Raw genomic sequence first — 23,893 nt, 5'->3', positions numbered from 1 at the left:
ATCCTAAAAAATATTAATAAACTACAATTTAGAATCAATATTATAATAATTTTAAATGCACTACTAAATAAATTTAAATCAAATTAATAGATTTGAGACATAGTCAATAGACGATAATTTTTAACCAAAAAAAAGAAGACTTCAATAATAGTGCATTATGTTTTATCACATAAATTAAAACTATTATTAAAATTTAAATCCATATATTGATTGAGACAAATTGATTGGCTTATGGACCATCATTTATTGATAAAAATACTTCTTGTTAATGAAACGACAATGTTAAGCATTTTGTGATCCATTGAATAAGTTATAGCATTTGCTGCAGGAGTTGCAAACCTTGTGTATAACTTATCAATTACAGCATCTCCAAAATGACTGCAAATAATGGGTTCAAAAACAGCTCTTGAAGCATTTGCAAATTTTTCCCCTTCTGAACCCAAATGTCTTTGCTGTCGAGCAGCTCTTCTCTACTTGAACAATTGGCCTCCACTACGAAAACTTGTAGCTCCTTAATTTCAAACGATCCTTCCCAGTTCCTTCTCAATAATCTCAGTCACTTCTTCTTTGCAAGGTGTATACAATGGAAGGTTGAATGAATCCACATCTGCCTCTTTTACAATTCCCTGCAATCCTTACTTAAGTTAATTTATAGCAATCTAACAATTGTAGCATACATGTTTCAGATTTAAATGGATTATAAGGAAATAAATGTATATGTGTGTGTATAACCTCATCAACCAAGTCAAGAAGGGATTTAGTAAGCAACTCCAAATCTTAATCTTCGGTGGAGGTATTTTGGTTTTTCCTAGCCAAAAAGGTTAGCACCATACGCCCTTGTGGTATTGTTTCACTACACCAAAACAGGCTTTTAGTGGTGTTTTTAGCAGCGGTTGGATAACAAACGCCGCTAAAGATCGATCATTAGCGGCGCTTCATGGAAAACGCCGCTGAAAATAAGCATTAGCGGCGTTTTCCAAAAAGCGCCGCAAAATACCTAAGCCCAATGACGCCGTTTTTCGAGCTTTCGGGGATTTAGCGGCGTTTTTAAGAAAGCGCCGCTAGTGCACAAGGCTTTAGCGGCGTTTTTGAGAAAGCGCCATAAAAAAACCTAAGCCCAACGACGTCGTTTTCTGAGCTTTCGGGGATTTAGTGGCGTTTTTAGGTAAGCGCCGCTAATGCTCAGGTCTTTAGTGGCGGTTTTGGGAAAGCACCGCAAAAATACCTAAGCTCAACGACGCCGTTTTCTGAGCTTTCGGGGATTTACTGGCGTTTTTAAGAAAGCGCCGCTAATGCTCAGGGCTTTAGCGGCGTTTTTGGGAAAGCGCCACAAAAATACCTAAGCCCAACGACGCTATTTTATGAGCTTTCGGGGATTTAGTGGCGTTTTTAAGTAAGCGCCGCTAATGCTCAGGGCTTTCGCGGCATTTTTGGGAAAGCGCCACAAAAATACCTAAGCCCAACGACGCCGTTTTCTGAGCTTTCAGGGATTTAGTGGCGTTTTTAAGTAAGCGCCACTAATGCTCAGGGATTTAAAATAATTTAAAATATTTGTTAAAATGGAAAAATTAAAATACTATTATTTAAAATAATTTTAAAGTTTTTTGGATACATTACTGATTTTTTTAGTTTATATATTAAATAATTTCTTATATAATCGTAAAAGAGATAGTATTAATTTTAAAATATTGAATTAATTACTATTTAATTTTTTTATTTATATTAATTAAAATTCAATTTAATTTTAAATGAATATTTGTTAAAAATGGTTTAATTTGAAATAATGACACGTAGAAATAAATTGAAATAAAAAACATAGAAAAATATTTGTTAAAAATAGAAAAATTAAAATACTATTATTAAGCCATAATTTTAAAATTTTTTAGGTACATGACTGACTGATTTTTAATTTATATACTAAATAATTTCAAATATAATTGTAAGAGATAAGATAGTATTAATTTTAAAATATATAATTTAATTGTCATTATAGTTTAGGGTTTAATAAATTTGGTTTAGGGTATATATATGGTTAATTTAGGATTTAAGACCGGTTTAGGAGTTACAATTTTAAGTTTTATAGATTATGGAATTAGGGATTCTGGTTTAAGGGTTAATGTGATTTAAGGTTTATGGGTTAAGGGTTAGAGGTTAGGGGTTAGATGTTAAGAGTTAGGGATTTAGGGTTTATAAATTTAGTGTTAGGTTAGAGTTTAGGGTTTAGATTAATTAGTGTATTTTAATTATATATTAAATAATGTTTAGGGGTTAGAGGTTAGGGGTTAAGGGTTAGGGATTCAGGACTGGGTTATGGTTTAGGGTTTAGATTAATTACTATTTTTTAATTTATATATTAAATAAAGTTTAAGTGTTAGGGGTTAGGGATTTGGGGTCGGGTTTAGGGTTTAGATTAATTAGTGTTTTTTAATTTATATATTAAATAAAGTTTAGGGGTTAGGGGTTAGGGATTTGGGGTCAGGTTAGGGTTTAAGATTTGGATTAATTAGTACTTTTTAATTTATATATTAAATAAGTTCTTTATATAATTGTAAAAGAGATAATAATAAATTGTAAAGATTATTAATTTAAAATTGATATGCAATATATAATAATTTGAATATAATAATTTAAAATTGTAAAAATTGTAAAATTGTAAAAAATTGTAAAAATTATAAAAAATAAAAAAGAAATAAAAACACTAAAATTTTTAGTTTTACCTAATTTTTATAAATACTACTTAAAAACTAAAATTGATAATTTTATCTAATTTTTATAAATATTACCTAAACAAAACTATGCATTAAAATTTGCCAAAACGACGCCGTTTCAATAGAAAATTTAAAGTACTAGCGGCGTTTTTCATAAAAACGCCGCTATAAACTAGACATTAGCGGCTTTTTGAACAAAAACGCCACAAAATATTCTTAATAATGAAGACAAAACGGTGCAGTTTTTGGCTGCGAATTTAATGGGTTTTGTGGCGCTAAGGGAAAAACGCCGCCAAAGGTGGTCATTCGCGGTGTTAAGAAAAAAACGCCGCAAGTTTCGGTTATCAGTTTTCGCAAAACGGTGTCGTTTAACCTAGGCATTAGTGGCGCTACTAAAAAACGCCACAAAATATTCTTAATAATGAAGACAAAACGGTGCAGTTTTTGGCTACGAATTTAATGGGTTTTGCGGCGCTAAGGGAAAAACGCCGCTAAAGGTGGTCATTAGCGACGCTAAGGAAAAAACGCCGCAAAGTTCTGTTCTCATTTTTCGTAAAACGGTGTCGTTTTGCCTAGGCATTAGTGGCGCTAGTAAAAAACGCCGCAAAATATTCTTAATAATGAAGACAAAACGGTGCAATTTTTGGCTGCGAATTTAATGGGTTTTGCGTCGCTAAGGGAAAAATGCCGCTAAGGGTTGTCATTAGCGGCGCTAAGGAAAAAACGCTGGAAGGTTCTGTTCTCAGTTTTCGCAAAATGGTGTCGTTTTTCCTGGGCATTAGTGGCGCTACTAAAAAACGCTGCAAAATATTCTTAATAATGAAGACAAAACTGTGCAGTTTTTGGCTGCGAATTTAATGGGTTTTGCAGGGCTAAACGCTGCTAAATGTGGTCATTAGTGGCGCTAAGGAAAAAACGCCGCAAAGTTCTGTTCTCAGTTTTCGTAAAACGGTGTCGTTTTGCCTGGGCATTAGTGGCGCTATTAAAAAACAACGTAAAATATTCTTAATAATAAAGACAAAACGGTACAGTTTTTGGTTGCGAATTTAATGGGTTTTGCGGTGCTAAGGTAAAAACGCCGCAAATTTTTGTTCTCAGTTTTCGCAAAACGGTGTCGTTTTGCCTGGGCATTAGTGGCGCGACTAAAAAACGCCGCAATGTTTCAAACTGGTTTAAGCAATACGGTGTCGTTTTATTCCCAGTCCTTTCTTCATTCCATCCAATTTGTCCCATACCCGAAACACATCATTTTTCCCTCCCAAATTTCCTCAAAATTCCCCCAAATCAAGAACCCTAGTCTGCATAACTTCTAGGACCCGAAGGTTCCCCTTCTACCGTCGCTCATGTACCGTCGCACTCGTCGACCGTCGCCAAACACGCCGTCGCACTCCTCTGCCGTTGGAGAAATCGGTAAGGTTCTTCTCTTTTTCTCAGAAATCTTCCCACATTCGGTCTTGAGCAATGTTGAGAAATAATTTGAATTTCTTGTTAGTTGTTTCTACTTGGTGGCCAGTATAGTGGATAGAAACTTTTAGAACCAATGAATATGATCTGTAGTTTGGATGTGTTTTTTGTCAAGTTGTTTGTACTCAACAAATATGGCGATAAGAATTGAGAAATTTTTACTTGTGGATTTTTTAAAACTGATTGATTCTCTGGGCTTTGGCTACGTGCAAATGTCTTTGAAAACCAATATCCTGCCTGTTTTCCTTCTACTTCTTTATAACACCTGTGTATATGTCCTATTTGGATGTTGACAGAGGTTACTCTGATCTCCCTTTATTTGTTATTTATGCACCATGTATGTGTTGCATTCTAAACGTTGGTTCTCTAGCATAAAGCTTTTGGACTTTCTTGGCCACTATTAATTGTATTATATTTCAGGATTGGTAGTAGCAATAAAATGTTGTTGGTGTTGGCTTTACTAAGTTATTGGTGGCCGCCACTATGTCCAAGTCAGATTCTTTCAATTTCTGTTGGTTTGGTTGCTTTGTGATCACCCCTAGAACAGTCTCAAGAGGCATGTTGTAGTTTTGTTAGTATTAGGTGAAATTTGAGAAGGATTTGGAAAAAGAAAAGGTTATTTAGATTTTATTTTAGAAAAGAATCTTGGTATTCAAGTTGCAAATTTAGAAGTTGGCTCAGAAATAATACATGGCGAATTTCTTTGGTGAAGCTCTTTTAGCAGGAAGGAATAAAAACATGTTTTTCTTTTGGAGAAACTAAAAGATCTTGGTTAGCAGGTTGGTTTGTGTAGTATGGATTCATGTATTGGCTAATGGAACACAAAACTGAAACTTGAATTACCTAAAGCAGTCTTAGCGATTCTTGAATTGCCTAAAGTAGTATGGATACAATTGTTGTATCTAATGCAAATTGTTGTTTTAGTGAATCAAATTTTATTATTTTATAATATATATAAAAATTTAAGTTAATATTTTTGAAACATAATGTCTTATTTTTGAAAGGCCTAAATATTTTATGCATAATGAAAATGGTTGGTATAGAACATATAATAAGTTCTTTATATAATTGTACCTCATGTGTTCGGTTTTCTTTGTTGAAAATAAATTCTTTTACTTCGAAAGGAATATGGTTTGCTACATTCGTGCAAAAAACGCAATATTTGTGGTTTGCAATAAATTCTTTGGAGTCACTTCAAATTTGAGGGATTTGATCTCATAATAAACTAGTGTTAAGCTGCTGTATTTGTTTTCCTTTTAAGTTGCAAAAAATAGTGTGATTAAAGGATTTGGTGATTTTTGAGGGGGTCAACTCAAACCATGCTTATTGCCATTTTAGAAAAAAAGGACCAATCTGTTATTCATTTCTCGAAGGTGGATTATAAGAAATTTTTAAAAGTTAGGTCAGTTTCTGTTTTTGGTCGTTTAAATTTGAAATTTTACAATTTAATCATCTAATTTTACAATATCATTAACTAATTTAAATAGTTAATACCATTAAATGAGAATAATATTTCGATTTTATTTTCATTATAAATTATAATTCGACAGCTTAACGAAACAATTATATTAGTCTCATATTTCAATTTTTTCCATTACAAGATCATTTGCACCATCTTTGTGGGATATATTGCATGTCTGCAAATGCCTTGTATTTCAATTTGTCATTCTGCTATAATTCATGCCTTGTCTTTTAATCGCTATAATTCATGCCATGTCTGCAAATGCCTTGTCATTTTGCAAATGCATGCATATCTAGCCACATCTTATTTGACATTGCTATCCTATGCTGTGGGGGAACTCATTATTCTGCTACTATTTGATTTAACTCTTGTAAAGTAGTATCAAACTTCACGGACTGCAATTCAACTTAAAGACAAAAGCAACTGGGGTTATCTTCACCTTAATATTATACTTAGACTACTGCAATTAAATGTGGTTCTTTGCTTTTCTATGGCTATGAATTCTTATAAAAAAGCTTGATTATGTATTTCTTTAGTTAGCTAGAGGTCTTCTATCTTGAATGGAAAAAAGGTAGCAGTACTGTTACTTGTAAAACCGGCCTCGCCCCCCCAAGGGAGCTCTTCTAGTTTGAATTTGGTCCAACTTAATAACTTATATAATTCACATAATAACTTACATAACTTAACAACTTAACAACTCACATAATTTACATAATACATATATATATGTCATACCATATAACTTAATAACTTATATAATTCACATAATAACTTACATAACTTAATAACTTAACAACTCACATAATTGACATAACTTAATAATTTTAAAATATATCATTCCATAACTTACAAATTAAATACAATAATTAACAACTCACATAACTTAATAAGTTATACATGTTATATCATAACTCACATAATAACTTACATAACTTAATAACTTATATATATGCATAACTTAATAACTCATATTATTTACAGAACTTAATCATTGTAAAATATATCATTCCATAACTTACAAATTAAATACAATAATTAATAACATACATAATACATAACTTTTCAACTATTTTATATGTGCTGTTTTATTTCAACTACTTTATATGTGCTATTATTGTTGTAATTAGTTACTAACTTTTCAACTATTTTATTTGCATTGCAGATAAAATGCCTAGAAGAAAATACGAATATGATGAAGATGTTTCAGCAATCGCAACATCCGCCGTCATAGTGTATTGTATAAATATTTTTATCATTTTAACTTTTAACATTTTTGTAAAAATACTATGAATTATATTTTATTTATTGATATTAATATTATTTTATTCGTTTAATTTGAAATATTATATAGATTTATTGCTTTTGGCTGGTTTAGATTGGGTTGCTTTTGATTTGTTGCTACAGGATGGCTGAAAATATGAAAAATTAAATTTCACAAAAATCCCAAAACTAGTGGTGTTTTTTAAATAAGCGCCGCTAAAGGCCACCAAACAATAGCGGCGTTTGTGGGAAAAGCGCCGCTAAAGAACATGATCTTTAACGGCGTTTGTGGGAAAAGCGTCGCTAAAGAACATGGCCTTTAGCGGCGTCCGCTGAAGAACATGGCCTTTAGCGGCGTTTTTGGGAAAAGTGCCGCTGAAGAACATGGCCTTTAGCGGCATTTGCGGGAAAAGCGCCGCTAAAGAACATGGGCTTTAGTGGCGTTTGCGGGAAAAGTGCCGCTAAAGAACATGACCTTTAGCGGCGTTTATTTTTATAAACGCCACAAACATCAGCGGCATTAACATCAGCGGCATTTTTTGCGGCGTTGGGAAAAGCGCCGCAAATACTTTTAGCAGCACTTTTTAGCGCCGCTAAAGGCCTTGAAAAACGCCGCTAAAAACCTGTTTTGGTGTAGTGTTTCTTTGGAGCGCAAGCTTAAAAAATTTGTGAAGTCTTTCTGAAATTGGTCTGCATAAGCTTTGAAAACATTAGGAAGACTTGATCTTGCCATGCATACATTCCCCTTATTGTTCTCTAGCCCGACTGGTGGCTAATGAGATTAAAATAGATTCTTGATTAATACAAGAAGGGGGGAGCACCAAAACATGCATCAAAAACTATGGTATGTTTTAGGTTAAATGACTGACCTTTGAGAGCCAATGAAGCGAATAGGAAGAATTTATAAAGTGAAGGCTTCAGGTTGGAAAGAGTCTGTGATAGAAAGAACCTCCAACTCCTCCTATAAAACACCTTTCCTGCAACATATCTCCTCTCTCTTTCTTAAGCTTCTCATAGAATCCTGGAACTGGCTTAAACACAAAATTGAAGTCATTCTCTGGGAGATCATTTAGAAGCACTTCAAACTCGGGTAACTTCAACTGTTCTTGTTGACTTATCCCATGGACGGTTTCAATAATGTGCCATATATCCATGAAGGTGTTAGGACCTGAAGAGCAACCCAGGTCTGCCACCTTTATACAAATTGGAACAATCTTCTTGAATGCATCTGTGATAGATTCTTCAATAATTGGCCTTATTTTCAATATTATTTGTTTCTGAAAGCATATAAAGAAGAAAAAGGAATTGTTAGCAAGATATTTGTTGAAAAAAAGAACATATATAATGGTGAATTAATTAATATTGAAAAGAGCTGATAAGGAAAATTGAATTATCGGCATAGCTAATTTCATGATTTGCTGCGTTCATGCGAAGAACCTTCTCTGCTAGCATTTTTGGATAATCAGTTTACGAACTTCATGTACTGTTGCATTTGTTTTTCTTTATAGCACTTATGTACATATATTTATTGCCAAGTAATTAATTGTTTATACATCTTCACAACTCGGGTTTCGGTCTTCAATGTGTTCACTTTTTTCTCATTCATTATAGGTTATTTTTATAGAAGAAGTGATTGTATGAAGCTGTGATTCCACGTCATCCCTGTCTCCTTTACAAAAGTATGACAAATGAAAACTAAGAAAAATTTGATTTGTCATTTTTTTTATTGGAATCACAATTTCTTACAATCTTTTCTCATTTTTGGGAAAAACTTCTATGAAAAATACATGCCATATTATCTTTGTATCCCTTACCAATTATTTAATATTATTTCAATTTTTTTATATTATTGACACATCATTTTGATAATTTTTTTTAATCTGAGCCCTGGACCTTAAATCCTGAATCCTGAATCCTGATCGTGGACCTTGGACCCTGAATCTAAACCCTCATTTATGGTAATTTTAAATTTGAAATTTTCTTCTCCCCTCATCTATTTGATACTAGACCCTAGATCTAAACCCTCATTTATGGTAATTTTAAATTTAAAATAGATCATTTTCTTTTTCCCTCATTTATTTGATACTAGCATTTAATACTTGAATCCAAAACATGTTTTGTCTATGTTTTTTATGAAATTTGTTGAGGTTTTGAGTAGCAAGCCAAATAAAAAAGATCCTTTGTGGTGTGGACACCTATGGGTATGAACTAGAGGTGCTCATGGGCCGGGCCGGGCTGGGTTCGGGCCGGGCCCAGAAAAAAATTTCGGCCCGAACCCGGCCTGGCCCGAAATATGGGCCTAGAATTTTGCCCAGGCTCGGCCCGAGAAAAAATTCATAAGCCCGAGCCCGGCCCGTTTTTTAAATAAATACCAAAAATTTATTTTAAAAATTAAAGCAAAAATTAAAAAAAAAGTATTTTAAAATTAAAAAAAATTTAAAATTTTAAAAATTTAAAAAAAATATTTTAAAAGTATTTTAAAAATAAAAAAATTAAAATATTTATATATTTTATATATTATAAAGAAAATGAAAGTGAAGAGTAACACCTACGAAGGGGTATAAATCCCACGACCGTATGAATGTATATGTCATTGGTGTGGGGTATAAGCCCCATGGGGTGTTTCAACACCCATGCATAAATTCCATATTATAAAATAAATGGATGAAAATGTCCCACGGGGGCTTATACCCCCGTTTGCATGAATGTACGTAATATAAAAGAACCATGAGTGTCTCAGGGCGGTTATACTTGAATTTGTATAAAAAAGAATGGAAGATGGCAAAAGAATTTTTATACTGTTGTTTGCATGTATGTATGTATAATGAGGAATGGTAAAGGAACTCACAATATGTATGTATGCTAAAAAAAGTGAAATATAGGGAGCCACGTTGAGGGTTACACCCCCGCCTATGCTCATCTTATATTTCTAAATGAAAAAAAAAATGGTATGAAGTACCCACAAGTGGTTTTTCAAGGAATATCCACGAGGGACTCTCACGGGGAGTCGAGCCCCATGTCTGTGTACATATATATTAGAAAAAAATAAATAAATAAAAAATAAAAAAGAGGACCCATGAAGGGCTCCCGCGCCGCCGGGGGTACCCTGACCTGCGTATGTATGCATGCATATATTGGATATTTATTTAATAAAAAAAAGTAGAAATGAGAAATCCATATAGGGTATGTGTTCAATCTAGTATCTTTAAGTGTAGTATATTTGTTTGAGTATTTATATATTTTTTAATAGATTGATTAATAAAATTATTCATAAATTACATGAATACCCTATGTATATTTTCTTCACGTGGTTTTTGCCTGTAAAGCAAAATATAGGCAAATATTGACTTACTAGTTGTCTAATGTTTAAACTAATATTAAGTAGTATTACGTGGTCGAATCATAATACGGAAAGACAACTTATATTAGTAGACGAACCTAAATATGTCATTAGTCTAATAAAAAATAAGCAAACCGATTGAAAGACTAATATGCTATCTATCAAGTCCAATTGCAGAGATTTTTTATCTTGGGCATTGGAGCAAATGACTCCTAGAAGATGTGACTGACTGAACTAACAGTACATCGGACTGAACCCAAGGAGAATAAATCTTTAATATGTTTATTTATTTATTCACTTGTAACGTTTAAAGTGTGACATACTTTAATACTGAGTGGATGATGGACTGTGTAAGCGTGACTCGTATATTTTGATGTAAGTAAAAGTCTGAGTTCAAATAGATGAGGAACCAAAAGCTAATGCGTAGGGTATACAACTTATACAATATGTAGCATCATTCACATTAGTGGAATCAATAGCCCAAGACACGAGTAATTGATATCCTCTCATTAACATTACATGATAGATGAAAAGTAAACATGGTCACGAGTCGTTCGTCTTTGTGATGAATGACTTTATTACTATTTAATAGTAATTTAATTTTCATGAAGGAAGATGTAATGATTATCATGAGATAAAATAGAACCATATTGGGAGAGTAAATTTATCTCAAAGAAATTAAAGATATCCTATGAAGGAAATACACTTATGATAAAGTCATTGGATAAGCACTGACCAAGTTGCTTTCATAATGATATGTCATTAGGGAGAACTCAGTCACGATACTATAGTGGAATGACTTCGTGACTAAATGAGTTTATAATTAATAGGCGAAAAGCTGAAACTTAATCATAAATCATTTGAACTCTAATCACATATGTCCAATTGGTCCCTCCGCTAACTCATTGAAACCAAAAATGAATTGCATATTGAATCAAATGAACCTAAATAGATAGAAATGATATAGTTGGAGAAATGAAAAACATTCAGAAATAAATGTGGTTTTCTCACTAAATGAAAATGACCTGAAAAATAGTTTATGAGTTTTCAAATTATTAATTAATTGAAGTTTGAAAATGAAATTAAACTAATCATTCATAGTGAATTCATTGAATGTAGAAATATTAAATATATTTTCTCAAAGATTTTTTTCGGTAAAGTTGCAATGATTTTAATAGAATTAGAATCAAGTTTAGAAAATTATTTAATTGAGAAGTTAATTTATTTATTTAAATTAATTTGCGATATTTATTTTGGAGAAAAGGAAAACATGTATTGGGTTGGATTGAATTACAAAGTACTACTATGTTAAAAGTTTAGGAAGTACTTATAATTGGATCCGATATGGGAGAGGCCTAAAAGCCCTTCATGCTATTATATGGGATAACAAATCCTAGTATATTTAACTAGGGTTGTCGCCTCTCTCTTTCCTAGTTAGACTAGGATTTTAATTTTTATTGAAATATACTTCTAGTAATTTAACAAGGGTTTCACTTTTTCTCCCTATAAATAGATAACACTGGTAGGGCTAAGTACACAACTTTGAGATATTGTTATTATACCCAAAAATAGTGAGAATTTATTTTCTAAGTATAAATTCTATTTTCCAGAATAATAATTCTACTGGTTTTTATTAAAAGAGATTTGATTTCCCACTGAAAGTAAAGTAAGTATTTTTTTGTGCTATGTTTGATTTGCATTCGTTCAAGCCCACACTCGAAGCAGTTCATTTTACGAGAATAGCGGAGAAGGCTGTTCAGTTGAAAGTCAAGAACAACAAAGATCCGTCTATCAAAAAACACAGGTGCAATTTCGATATATCACAAATGGGTTTGGTTTTCAAAATTTTAATTTTCCGCTATGCAAGAAAACTGTTTTCAAGTCAAATTTTTTCAAATTGGATTTTTTTCCAATAGTATGGAGGGGGTTACACCCCTACCTAAGCATATACTATAGCTATAATTTTACATGTTTGCTCGTTGGTAAGTTAGTGTTTATGTACATGTAAATCCTTATATTTCCATTTATATAGATTTTTAATTTGACACATTTTATGAAATGTATGATTCTCTTATTGCATAAACCCAAGATGTTAGGTCAAATTTGCTACATATATGTGCAATCTTGGGCGGTCGGGTCAATGGTTGCCACATATACAATGTGTAATCCTGGACCATCATGTCAATGGTTGCCACATCTTACAACATGTAATCACGAGCCGTTAGGTCCCCTATTGCCATATATACAATGTAGAACCTTGAGTCATTAAGTCAATGGTATGACTCCTAATGATACCCTTCCATGACATAATTCGTAATAGTACCATCCAAGATATGGCTCTTAATGATACCTTTAAACTTGAATTATATAGGATTTTTCTATATATTTTTACCACCTTTTGACTTAATAATTATATTAATATTGAGTAATTGTTAATAAATTAAGTGGATTTTGCTTAAATGTTAATATGAGACATGAATTTATAAAGTATGTGAAATTATGCTTTATTTCATGATTTTTGTGCATAAATTTATTTTCATGTTAATTATTGATATGAGATTTTTATTATGCAGTGGGTCTATGGAAGAGGAGATTACCATAAGGATGCATGGACATGGACACATCCACCTTACTTGGATGGTAATACCATACAAAATTAGGTCATAAAGATGCTAATTTGACCCAGTTAAAGTGAGTTACAAAGTGAACATGTCTGATTAATTTTTGGATCATGAAATCGTGCAACAAGGGGGAGTTAAACCCAATTTTGGCACAAGAATATAGCTGCCCAAAAATTAGCTTTGGGAAATTTCATTAGGAGTCCTTGCAGTTGCAATTTAATCAGAAATCGACACACAAACTATGCCTTTGAAATCGTCCACTCTATGCTAATTATAGCATGATTTTGTGTTTGAAATTATCAACCAAACTAGCTCCCTTTCCATAATTTGTGGTCGGCTATGCAATGGAGAAGGTGGAGGGATTTTAAACTCTATTTTTAGTAAACTTCACCCTTACCTTCACCTATAAATACCACATTACTCATTCCTCATTTTTCATCCCTTCATTCATAACACATCTTTCAATATCTACATTCTTTTCTCTCATTCCATTTCCCTTTCATTTTTCCCCACACTTAGCCACTCCATTTTCCCTTCCATTCTTTAGCCAAAAAAAGCCTTGGCAAGGCCATCTCTTGGCCAGCCACCTTGAGAAACCCTTAGCAAAGGAGCAACGGGTGGATCAGAGAAACACCTCAGTTAGAAAGATCTAAAAGGCTACTGAATTGAATTAGAGTTTTCTCTTTCCTCCTTGTTGTTTAATTTAAACATCTTTGCTATGTGTTTATTTACCTTGCAATCAACAATGATAGCTTAATTTTGTTTAGCTAGGATGATTTTGTTAATTCAATAATATTTGTTTGATTCATGTTTAACATGTTTGTGCCTCCGTCGATCATGATTTCAATTAAAATTAAGATGTATTTCACTCATACGTAATTGGATGCATTTAAATTAATTGAGTGATCCTAACTAGACGACAACTAGTAGACACATAATTGAAAATTGTAATGCTCAATTTAGATCATTAAACCTGGCTAAATTAGAGGTTCATAATATCTTTAGTTAGCTATATTATCTTGCATAGTTTTTAGGTTTATGTGATTAAACTGTTTCAAACTTGATTGCCTATGTTACCTTGCATAAATACTAAGAAACCCCTAGTTTAATATGATCAATAAATTACAAGTTTCACTAAGTAAAAGATTCGAACGGACTTAATTTGGTTTCTAAACTAATGAAAGATTGAGTTACCATGGAATGTTTTCCGAACACTGTTAAGCATGATAAAAATGAATTAAGTTGATTAATGTAATTATCCTAGCCTATACATGTTATTGATTGTTGAAGTTGTGTTTCTGTTGCTAAAATCCATTCATACATTTAGATAATTTTGCATACTTAGTTTAAAATTGCATTAGGGATCACTCAAATTATTGTGTTTTTATACCAAATTGTGAATTTATAATTTTGCAAATAATCAATTAACACACAGCCCCTGTGGAAACGATAACTTATTTTACTTACTTATTACTCGAATGACTGTAAACACTTGCACAAAAATCTCATTACAAGTTTTTGACGCTGTTGCCGGGGACTGTTGCCTTAATCATTCTTTGTGAAATTATTTTTGTAGTTTGGTTTTTATTTAATTTCTAACATTACGAATTTGTTCTTTATTTGTGATTTATTTATCAGGTGTTTACGAGTATAGATCAAATCATCGATCTATTACTTATAGACCCTAAAATTGAGCGAACATTTAGACAAATAAGACGTGAGAGATTAGCTCAAAGAAAAATTGAGATGAACCTTGGAAATCAAAATGATGAACAAGGTAATGGTTCAGTCATGTGCACAACCCAATCCTTATTGCTAATGATAGGGATCGTGCCATAAGAGAATACGTTGTGCCACTCTTCAATGAGTTAAATCCAGGAATTAAGAGGCCGGATATCGAGGCACCCCAATTTGAACTGAAATCAGTGATGTTTTAAATGCTCCAAATGATGGGCCAATTTAGTGGTATGCACATGGAAGAGCCACATATTCACCTTCGATTATTCATAGAGAGGAGTGATTCGTGTAAGATAGCTGGTGTGATTGAAGATGCGTTAAGGTTAAAGCCATTTCCATACTCATTGCAGGATCAAGCACAAGCATGGCTAAATTCGTTGCCACCAAGTTCAATTTCTACATGGCAAGAATTAGCATAAATGTAACACCCTATACCTGGTCTAGTCGTCAAGCCCAAATACAGGATGCCACACCACCATCTCATCTCACTCATAACAAGTGGAAAGCCTATTTTAAGCAAAACATCCTTTATTATAATATGATTGTAGGTTTTAGGCCACTTAATTGGTTAATTATCATTATTACATGCAAAACATACCATAAACATTCTTAAAAAGGAGTACTAACATGCACAAGGTCCATTTAGCAAAATTCTCAAAATGTGCCCGTAGGCATCGATATTGACACTAAGGTATCAATATTTTCTTTGTGTGGTATCGATACCACTTGGAAAAATGACAACAAACATGCATTATGTTTCTCTACTAAATCCTAAAGTCTCAAAAATTATTAGTACCTAACATGAAATATCGATACTTTGTCCCTGAGTATTAATACTCGAGCAAAGGTATCAATACCATATCCTTATTCTGACTTCCTACACATTTTGAAACACTGAGGTGTCGATTTTAAACCCCAAATATCGATACCTTTGCCCCTAGGTATAGAATATAGCATACACATGCAATTAACTCATCTCAAAACAGTTCCTAGGCGTCATGCAACAAATACTTTGATTAATACTCATCCGATGGCTAAATTTAATAGTTCAAATCATCAAAATGTGGCCAAGCAAGAAACATCGTGCCAACATATATGTTTATAGTCCAAAGAATATATATATACTTATAAAACTAAAAACAAGAGCAAAATTGTTAAATAGTCCAAATACATCATGGCAATAACCAACCACAAAACTACCACATTGCCTTATTCCCCAAAAGGAAAATAAATAAATGAATAAACATCTACGAAAATAAATGAGACTCCTTTGGATAACCACAACGCCCACACTGAACCGTTACTAATCTGTAGCTGTTGAAAAGAGTGTGTAAGCTTAAACAAGGTTAGTGAATGAATAGAATATCCACAACGCAAACATACCATCATGCATTCACAATCAACCATTTTCTCATAAGTACAATACTCTTTGGTTTGATAACATATAGTACTATAATGTGCATTATCTATAATCCATTCGCATAGCAAATACATACTCATTCAAGCATACATCATATAACGCATAGATACATATATCCATAGTTATAAAAGTTAAGATAGATTGGCACTTGAGGTATGAAACATATAGTGAGCTAAATCATTACTCATCGGATACACGGATCTCTATCACACCAAACATAGACTCATAAAGTAAAGCATGTCCTAGAAGTGAATAATGTAGCTAACACTCTCCTTATTCCGCCTCAAATGTCCCGTTGAATGGAGCTTAGCTCACATTCCCTTATCCCTCCAACTTGTCCTAGGGCCTCAGTGCCAAAAATTACTATACATATAGGTGAGTACTCACAATCCTATGGCATGCCAACTGTATTCAACGGTCTCATAAGGTCACAAGGCCAAAATATTCGAAAGCTTGAATAATCTCTTCCTTAGCCCATAGCAAGCTCTAACGAATTCAAGGCTTCAGACACAACAATCATACAATAACCACAATCAAATAACAACCAATGATTCACTCAAACCAACCAAATCACTAGTCTAAGTTAAGTTTCCAAGTAGCTCAAAACCATTAACTTAACAAACTTAAAATGCTCATAACTCAGCCTACGCTTAACCTTTTCACTTAAAATAAATTCCATTCATCTTATTAATCATCTACGCCTAATTCCAAACCTTTAAATTACACTAAAATACACAGTTCATGGTATCGATATTTTTCGATATCTTTTAGGCAATTTTCATAAAGTTCGTTAGAACATGAGAAATCATTAACGAATCTTCAATTCAAGTTTAAATACCTCTCAATCACATTGAGACTAATAGAAAAACATTTTAAAATCTCATTTTTACTCAAAATTTTAAATTTCACGATTAACGACTTTATTTTCTACTTTTATTAAAATTTTGCGATTTGAGGGCTAATAATTCAATTTTACGGACTAGATATCATGGAAAACTCATAAGAATTCAAAATTTTACCTTTGATGGAAGATTAAATGAGTTTTGACGCAAATCTGAAAAACCCACGTTTATGAGTTTTGATGAAAGATTAAATGATGGAATCTTTGGAGTTTTTGATTGTTTTTCTTGGGGATTTATGAAGGTAATTAGCTTGGGGACATTAAGAAATCAAAGTGCTATGGTTTGGGAAGCAAAAACCAGTGGAATAGCAAGGAAGAAAGCAAGGGACAACAAGCTTGGTGTTTGTAGAAATCCTATTGTGAAAACAAGCCTAGGAATAGGGTTTTTAAATACAATTTTGAAAACTGGTAAAACTGCAGCATAAATACTTACTATTTCGACTCTATTGCAATTCGGTCTTTTTTTCTAAAATTAAGGGTTCTTAAACCATATTTTCAAAATTTGATTTAACAATTATAATGCCAAAGTCAAATATAACTCTGGTTTACCAAGCTACGAAATTTTGAGCACTCTAGAGCTAAAATTCTTAAAATACCCTTAAAACTCCTAGGCTTTATTTTGGGGTGTTACAATTCTTCCCCTTTAAAATGAATTTCTTCCTCAAAATTACCTAAACTAAACAAATAAGGATATTGCTGCCTCATTGTCTCTTCAGCTTTCCAAGTAGCCTATTCAGACCTGTGGTTATGCCATAAAACCTTAACCAATGAAACTCTTTTATTACGCAAGACCTTCTCCCCACGAGCTAAAATCTCTACTGGCTCTTCTTCATAGGTAAGATCATCTCGAATTTCAACTTCCTCAAATGGCATAATATGCAACGGGTCTGAACGATACTTCTGCAACATCGACACATGAAAAACATCGTGAATTCGCTCAAGTTCTGGCGGTAACTTGAGACGATAAGCTACCAAACTAACCCTTTCAACAACTTCATAAAGGCTAATATATCTTGGACTTAACTTACCCTTCCTGCTAAATCTCAAAACTTTCTTCCAAGGTGACAATTTTAAGAACACCTTATCTCTTTGCTCCAAACCTGAATAGGATTTCTACCTATCAGACGCTGCTTTTAAACAATCATAAATTAGCTTTACCTTCTCTTCAGTTTCGTGAACTAAATCTGGTCCAACAACTCACCTCTCATCTAATTCCGCCCAACACGAAGGTGTTCTACAGTTTTTTTCCATACAATGCCTCAAAAGGTGTCATACGAATATTAGCTTGAAAACTGTTATTATAAGCGAATTCTGCCAATAAAAAATATCGCTCCCAATACCACTAAACTTGATCACATAGCTTTACAACATATCTTCCAAAACTTGTATTACCCTTTTAGGTTGACCATTTGTTTGAAGATGATAAGTCGTACTAAAACTAAGTTTCGATCCTAAAGCTTCTTGTAAAGTCTTCCAAAACCTTAATGTAAACTATGGATCCCTATCTGAAATAATTGAAACTAGAACCCCACGGAGATGTACAATCTTAGCAATATACAACTCCCCCACTTCTGCAAAGAATAGTTGGTACGCACAGCTAAGAAATGCGTACTGTTTGAAAACCAATCAACTATAACCCACGCAAAATCTTTCCTCGATGGAGTTAAAGGTAAACCTGAAACAAAATCCATAGTAATCCTTCCCCACTTCTATTTAGGAATTGCAATCGGCTACATCAAACCTAAAGGAAACTGATGTTCAGCTTTCACCTTTTGAAGAACCAAACATTGAGCCACAAAATCCGTAACATCCCGCTTTAACCCAAGCCACATGTAAACTTTTCTAAGATCATGTTACATCTTCTCACTATTGGGATACATAGCGTAAGAGCTACTATGTGCTCCGATAAGAATCGATTGCCTTAATTCTACATCATGCGGCACACACAACCTACTTCGAAAGTTCAAAATACCATCACCACCAACATCAAAATCTCCCTTAATACCCTGCTCAACTTGTCGAATCCTCTTCGAAAGCTCCTAATCTAAAGACTGTTTCTCTTTAATTTGTTGCGATAAAGTTGGCCTCACTTGAAGTTCAGCTAGAAAACCACCATCACTAGCCAAACTTAAGCGTATGAACATAACTCTCAACTCTGCTATTGACTTTCTACTCAAAGTATCAACAACTGCACTCGCCTTGTCAGGATGATACTCTATCATACAATCATAATCCTTTAACAACTCAATACAACACCTCAACCTTAAATTCAACTCCTTTTGGGTGAAGAGGTACTTAAGGCTCTTATGATCCGTATAGATAACACACTTCTCTCCAAACAAATAATGACACCAAATCTTAAGTGCAAAAACCACAACAGCTAACTCCAAATCATGAGTGGGATAATTGCGCTCATGATTTTCAACTGCCTCGAGGCATAAGCCACTACATTTCCCTCTTGCATCAATACACAACCAAGACCCAAATACAAAGCACCATTATAAACAAAAAAATCTTTTCCTAGTTCCGGGTGAATCAACACTAGTGATTTAGTCAAAACTTCCTTAAGTTGGTCAAAAATATTTTGCCTAGCCTCAGTCCATTCAAACACCACATCTTTCTAAAGTAGTTTCGTTAAAGGTGCAGCAATAAGAGAAAAACCTTCAACGAATCTGCGATAATAACTAGTTAAACCCAAGAAACTTCTAACTTTCATAACACTCCTAGGCGGCTTCCACTCTAAGATCGCCTCAATCTTCTTATGATCCACTTGAAGTCCTTCTGTTGATACAACATGACCTAAGAATGCCATTTCCTTAAGCCAAAATTCACACTTACTTAACTTCGCATACAATTGCTTATCTCGCAGAACCTGCAAGACAACCCTTAAGTGTTCATTGTGATCCTCCTCAGAATGAGAGTACACTAAAATATCATCTATGAAAACAAATACAAATTGATATAAATACAAATCGAACACTCGATTAATCAAATCCATGAATGCAGCAGAAGCATTAGTTAATCAAAACGACATCACTAAGAACTCACAATGCTCATACCGAGTCTTAAAAGTAGTTTTTAGCATATTAAACTCCTTCACCTTCAACTGATAATACGCAGATCTAAGATCAATCTTCAAAAACACCGTTGCACCTTAAAACTGATCAAAAAAATCATCAATTTAGGGTAAATGATACGTATTCTTAATGGCCAACTTGTTCAACTGCCTATAATCAATACACATCCGTATCAAACCATTCTTATTTTTCACAAGCAAAATTGGTGCACCCCACAGAGATACACTCGATCGAATAAACCCCCTATCAAGTAACTCTTACAATTGAATCTTCAATTTCTTGAACTCTTTTGGTGCCATGTGATAGGGTGCAACGAACACACATCAAGAAAATCCCTAACAGTACGAATATCTTGAACCTTTAACTCCTTACTAACAGAATTCATCACATAAGCCAAATAAGTTTCACAACCTTTACCTATCAACTTCTCAGCTTCATAACTGAAACCACATTAGACAAAAAAACTCAATCTTTTACCACCAATAGCAATTTCTAACCCATTACCATTCCTTAGAGTAATTTGCTTAGTTTTAAAATCTACATTAGCCTTATGCTCAGTTAACCAATCCATACCAAGAATAACATCAAATCCATAAAAATGCAATTCCATAAGATCAGAAGAGAAAACATGTCCTTGAATGAGAAGGCATCTACGATAAACTTTATTCACTAAAAAACTATCACCAAAAGAACTAATGACACTCATGCCCAAACCGATAGTCTCAACAAGAATCTTTAACTTACATGCCAATTCACTCAAAATACACGAATGCGTCGAACCAGAATCAACTAAAGAAAATAATGGAGTAGATTGTAAAGTAAAAGTACATGTGATAACATCTGTCGGTTCTTGATCCTCTGACTCTCTAATGGTATAAACTTGAGATAGACCTCTAAAATCAACCTTTGTAGCAACAGTATGAGCAACAATCCGTCTGTTAACTTACAACACTCTCCAGAATGCCTACGCTCACAGTGTGTACAAAGCAGCCAATCAGAACTACCCGCTGAACCACTAGCACTAACGACAGTGCTACTCTGTTGCTTGGACTAACTTGGTCGAGACCCACGTCTTGCACCCCTACCAAAACTATGGCTATCACGCCCTCTCTTAGGCGGTCTACCCGATGCACCATAAGAAGTTCTCTTACTAGAAACAGTAACCACTAACGAGGCAGGTCAGTTAAAGTCTCCTCAACTACCTTAGCTCTCTCAACCAACTCATCAAACCTCTTAACATTCTAAGCTACCAAACAAGCCTGAATCTCAAGATTAAGCCACAATCAGAACCTCCTACCCGACATGCATCACAAACAGAAGATATCTCATGTAATATGAGCAACTGAAATAATTTAATTATTTAGGTTTCGCAACCCCACAACACACAACAATCACCTAAGTCCGAGTGTTATTAAACCTAGGACTCTAATACTACCAAATGTAACACCCTATACCTGACCTGCTCGCTAAGTTTGAATATAGGATGCCACACCACTGTCTGATCTCACTCACAACAACTGGAAAGCCTATTCTAAGTAAAACGCCCTTTATTATAATATGCTTGTAGGTTTTAGGTCACTTAATTGGTTAATTATCATTATTGCATGCAAAGCATACCATAAACAGTGTTAAAAACGAGTATTAACATGCACAACTTCTATTTAGCAAAATTCTCAAAATGTGCTTGTAGGTATCGATACTGACACTAGGGTATCGATATTTTCTCTGTGTGTTATTGATACCACCAGCAAAAATGATACCAAACTTACATTTTGTTTATTGACTAAATCCCAAAGTCTCAAAAATTATCGGTACCTATCATCAAATATCGATACTTTGTCCCCAAATATCGATACTCAAGGAAAGGTATAGATACCAAATCCCTATTTTGACTTCCTTTCCATTTCAAAACACAAAGGTATTGATTTTAAACCCCAAATATCAATACCTCTTCCCTTAGGAATAAAAATATAGCATACACATGCAATTAACTCATCCAAAACGGTTCCTAGGCATCATGTAACAAATACTTCGATTAATACTCATTCGATGGCTACATTTAACAGTTAAAATCATCAAAACATGGCCAAGCAAGAAACATCGTGCCAACATTTATGTTTATAATCGAAAGCAAATATATATACTTATAAAACTAAGAACAAGAGTAAAACCAGTAAATAGTCCAAATACATCATGACAATAACCAATCATAAAATTACCACATTGCCTTATTCCCCAAAATACAAATAAATAAACGAATAAACACCTATGGAAATAAATGAGACTCCCTTGAACAACCACACTGCCCACACTAAACCATTACTAATATGTAGTTGTTGAAAAGAGTGGGTGAGCTTAAACAAGCTCAGTGAATGAATAGAATATCCACAAAGCAAACATACCATTATGCATTCACAATCAACCATTTACTCATAAGCACGATACTCTTAGGTTTGATAACATATAGTACAATAGCGTTCATTGTATATAATCCATTCGCATAATAAATACATACTCATTCAAGCATACATCACATAACGCATAGATACATATTTCCATAGTTATAAAAGTTCAGATAGATTGGCACTTGAGTTATGAAACATATAGTGAGCTCTATCATCACTTATCGGATACATGGATCATTATCACACCAAACATAGACTCATACAGTAAAGCATGTCTCAAAAGTAAATCATGTAGCTAACACTCTCCTTATTCCCTCTCACATGTCCCGTTGAATGAAGTTTAGCTCTCATTCCCTTATTGTAACACCCTATACCTGACCTCGTCGCCAAGCCCAAATATGGGATACCACACAACCGTCTCGTTTCATGTAATCAAGTAGGAAATTAAATCCAAGCAAACCGATATTCTTTAGTTAACCCATATAAGTTTTAAGTCAACCAATTAGTTAATTAACGTTATTACAAGCAAAACATTCATTAATTGACCTTACATACACTTAGAATCATGTATAAGGGTTGTTTAGCAAAATTTCATAAAATTGTTTGTAGGTACCAATACTGGTGTTTAAGGTATTGATATTTCCTTCATGTGGTACCGATACCATTAAGAAAAATGATACCAAAATAGCTTACTATTTCTCAGCAAAAAATCTTAATTGTCAAAAATTGCTATAAATTATCGATATTTAGTCTCGAGTATCGATACTCAAGATAAAGTATCAATACCAAACCCCTATTTTGTTTTCCTATACATTTTAATTCATAAAGGTATCGATTTTTTAAGCCAACTATCAATACCTCTGCTATTGGAGCTCAAAATGCAGCATATAAGGGCAAATAATTCATTCCAAATGGTTCCTAAGCAACATGCATCAAGTACTTTATTTATTTCATTAATCACCAGCTAAATTTATCAGTCTAAAATGTCAAATCTTCCAAGCAAGAATTATTATGCCAATATCAATGTTTAAATATTCTAACATAAAAATAACATGAAATTCTTGTAGGCCAAATCAAAATGTTTAAAGATCTATAACCCAAAATAGTTCTACCACATTGCCTATTTCCCCAATACGAATATAAATAATGGAGCATCTACGATGAATAACCAATTTTCCTGGGATCACTCCCTTAGAAACCATACAGCCCACACCGTGTCGTCACTAATTGGCATATGTTGAAATGAGTTGGTGAGCTTTAACAAGCTTAGTGAATGCAAAGAATTTCCACAACACAGACATGTCATCATGCAACACAACCAATCAACAAATCACAAGTACCTTATTCTTAAGTCTAACATCATGTAGTATTAAATCATGCATCGTCTAATAGGTCCTTCTCATAACCCATACATATTCAAGCATAAAACATGTTTCACACAATTACATAAAATATGATAAATTGGCACTTGAGTTATGAAACGTATAGTGAGCTTTAC

The 23,893-nt window shown here is 33.4% G+C and overlaps 1 protein-coding gene and 1 pseudogene across 1 annotated transcript; both read right to left on the bottom strand.

The window, feature by feature from the left end:
* Positions 1–239: 239 nt before the first annotated feature.
* On the bottom strand, positions 240–8,346 carry LOC121222092 (probable methyltransferase TCM_000331; annotated as a pseudogene).
* Positions 8,347–17,642: 9,296 nt separating this feature from the next.
* On the bottom strand, positions 17,643–18,121 carry LOC121222091 (uncharacterized). Its single transcript, XM_041101993.1, has 2 exons — positions 18,115–18,121; positions 17,643–18,013 (listed from the first exon to the last, which is right to left on the bottom strand). The coding sequence occupies exons 1-2, from the start codon at positions 18,119–18,121 to the stop codon at positions 17,643–17,645; spliced, it is 378 nt and encodes a 125-aa protein (XP_040957927.1).
* Positions 18,122–23,893: the final 5,772 nt, after the last annotated feature.

This window comes from Gossypium hirsutum, chromosome D10 (assembly GCF_007990345.1).
Source record: "Gossypium hirsutum isolate 1008001.06 chromosome D10, Gossypium_hirsutum_v2.1, whole genome shotgun sequence".
NCBI classification, from domain to species: Eukaryota; Viridiplantae; Streptophyta; class Magnoliopsida; order Malvales; family Malvaceae; genus Gossypium; species Gossypium hirsutum.
Note: the sequence above shows the minus strand (reverse complement) of the source record. Positions and strands in the feature narration are given on the sequence as shown.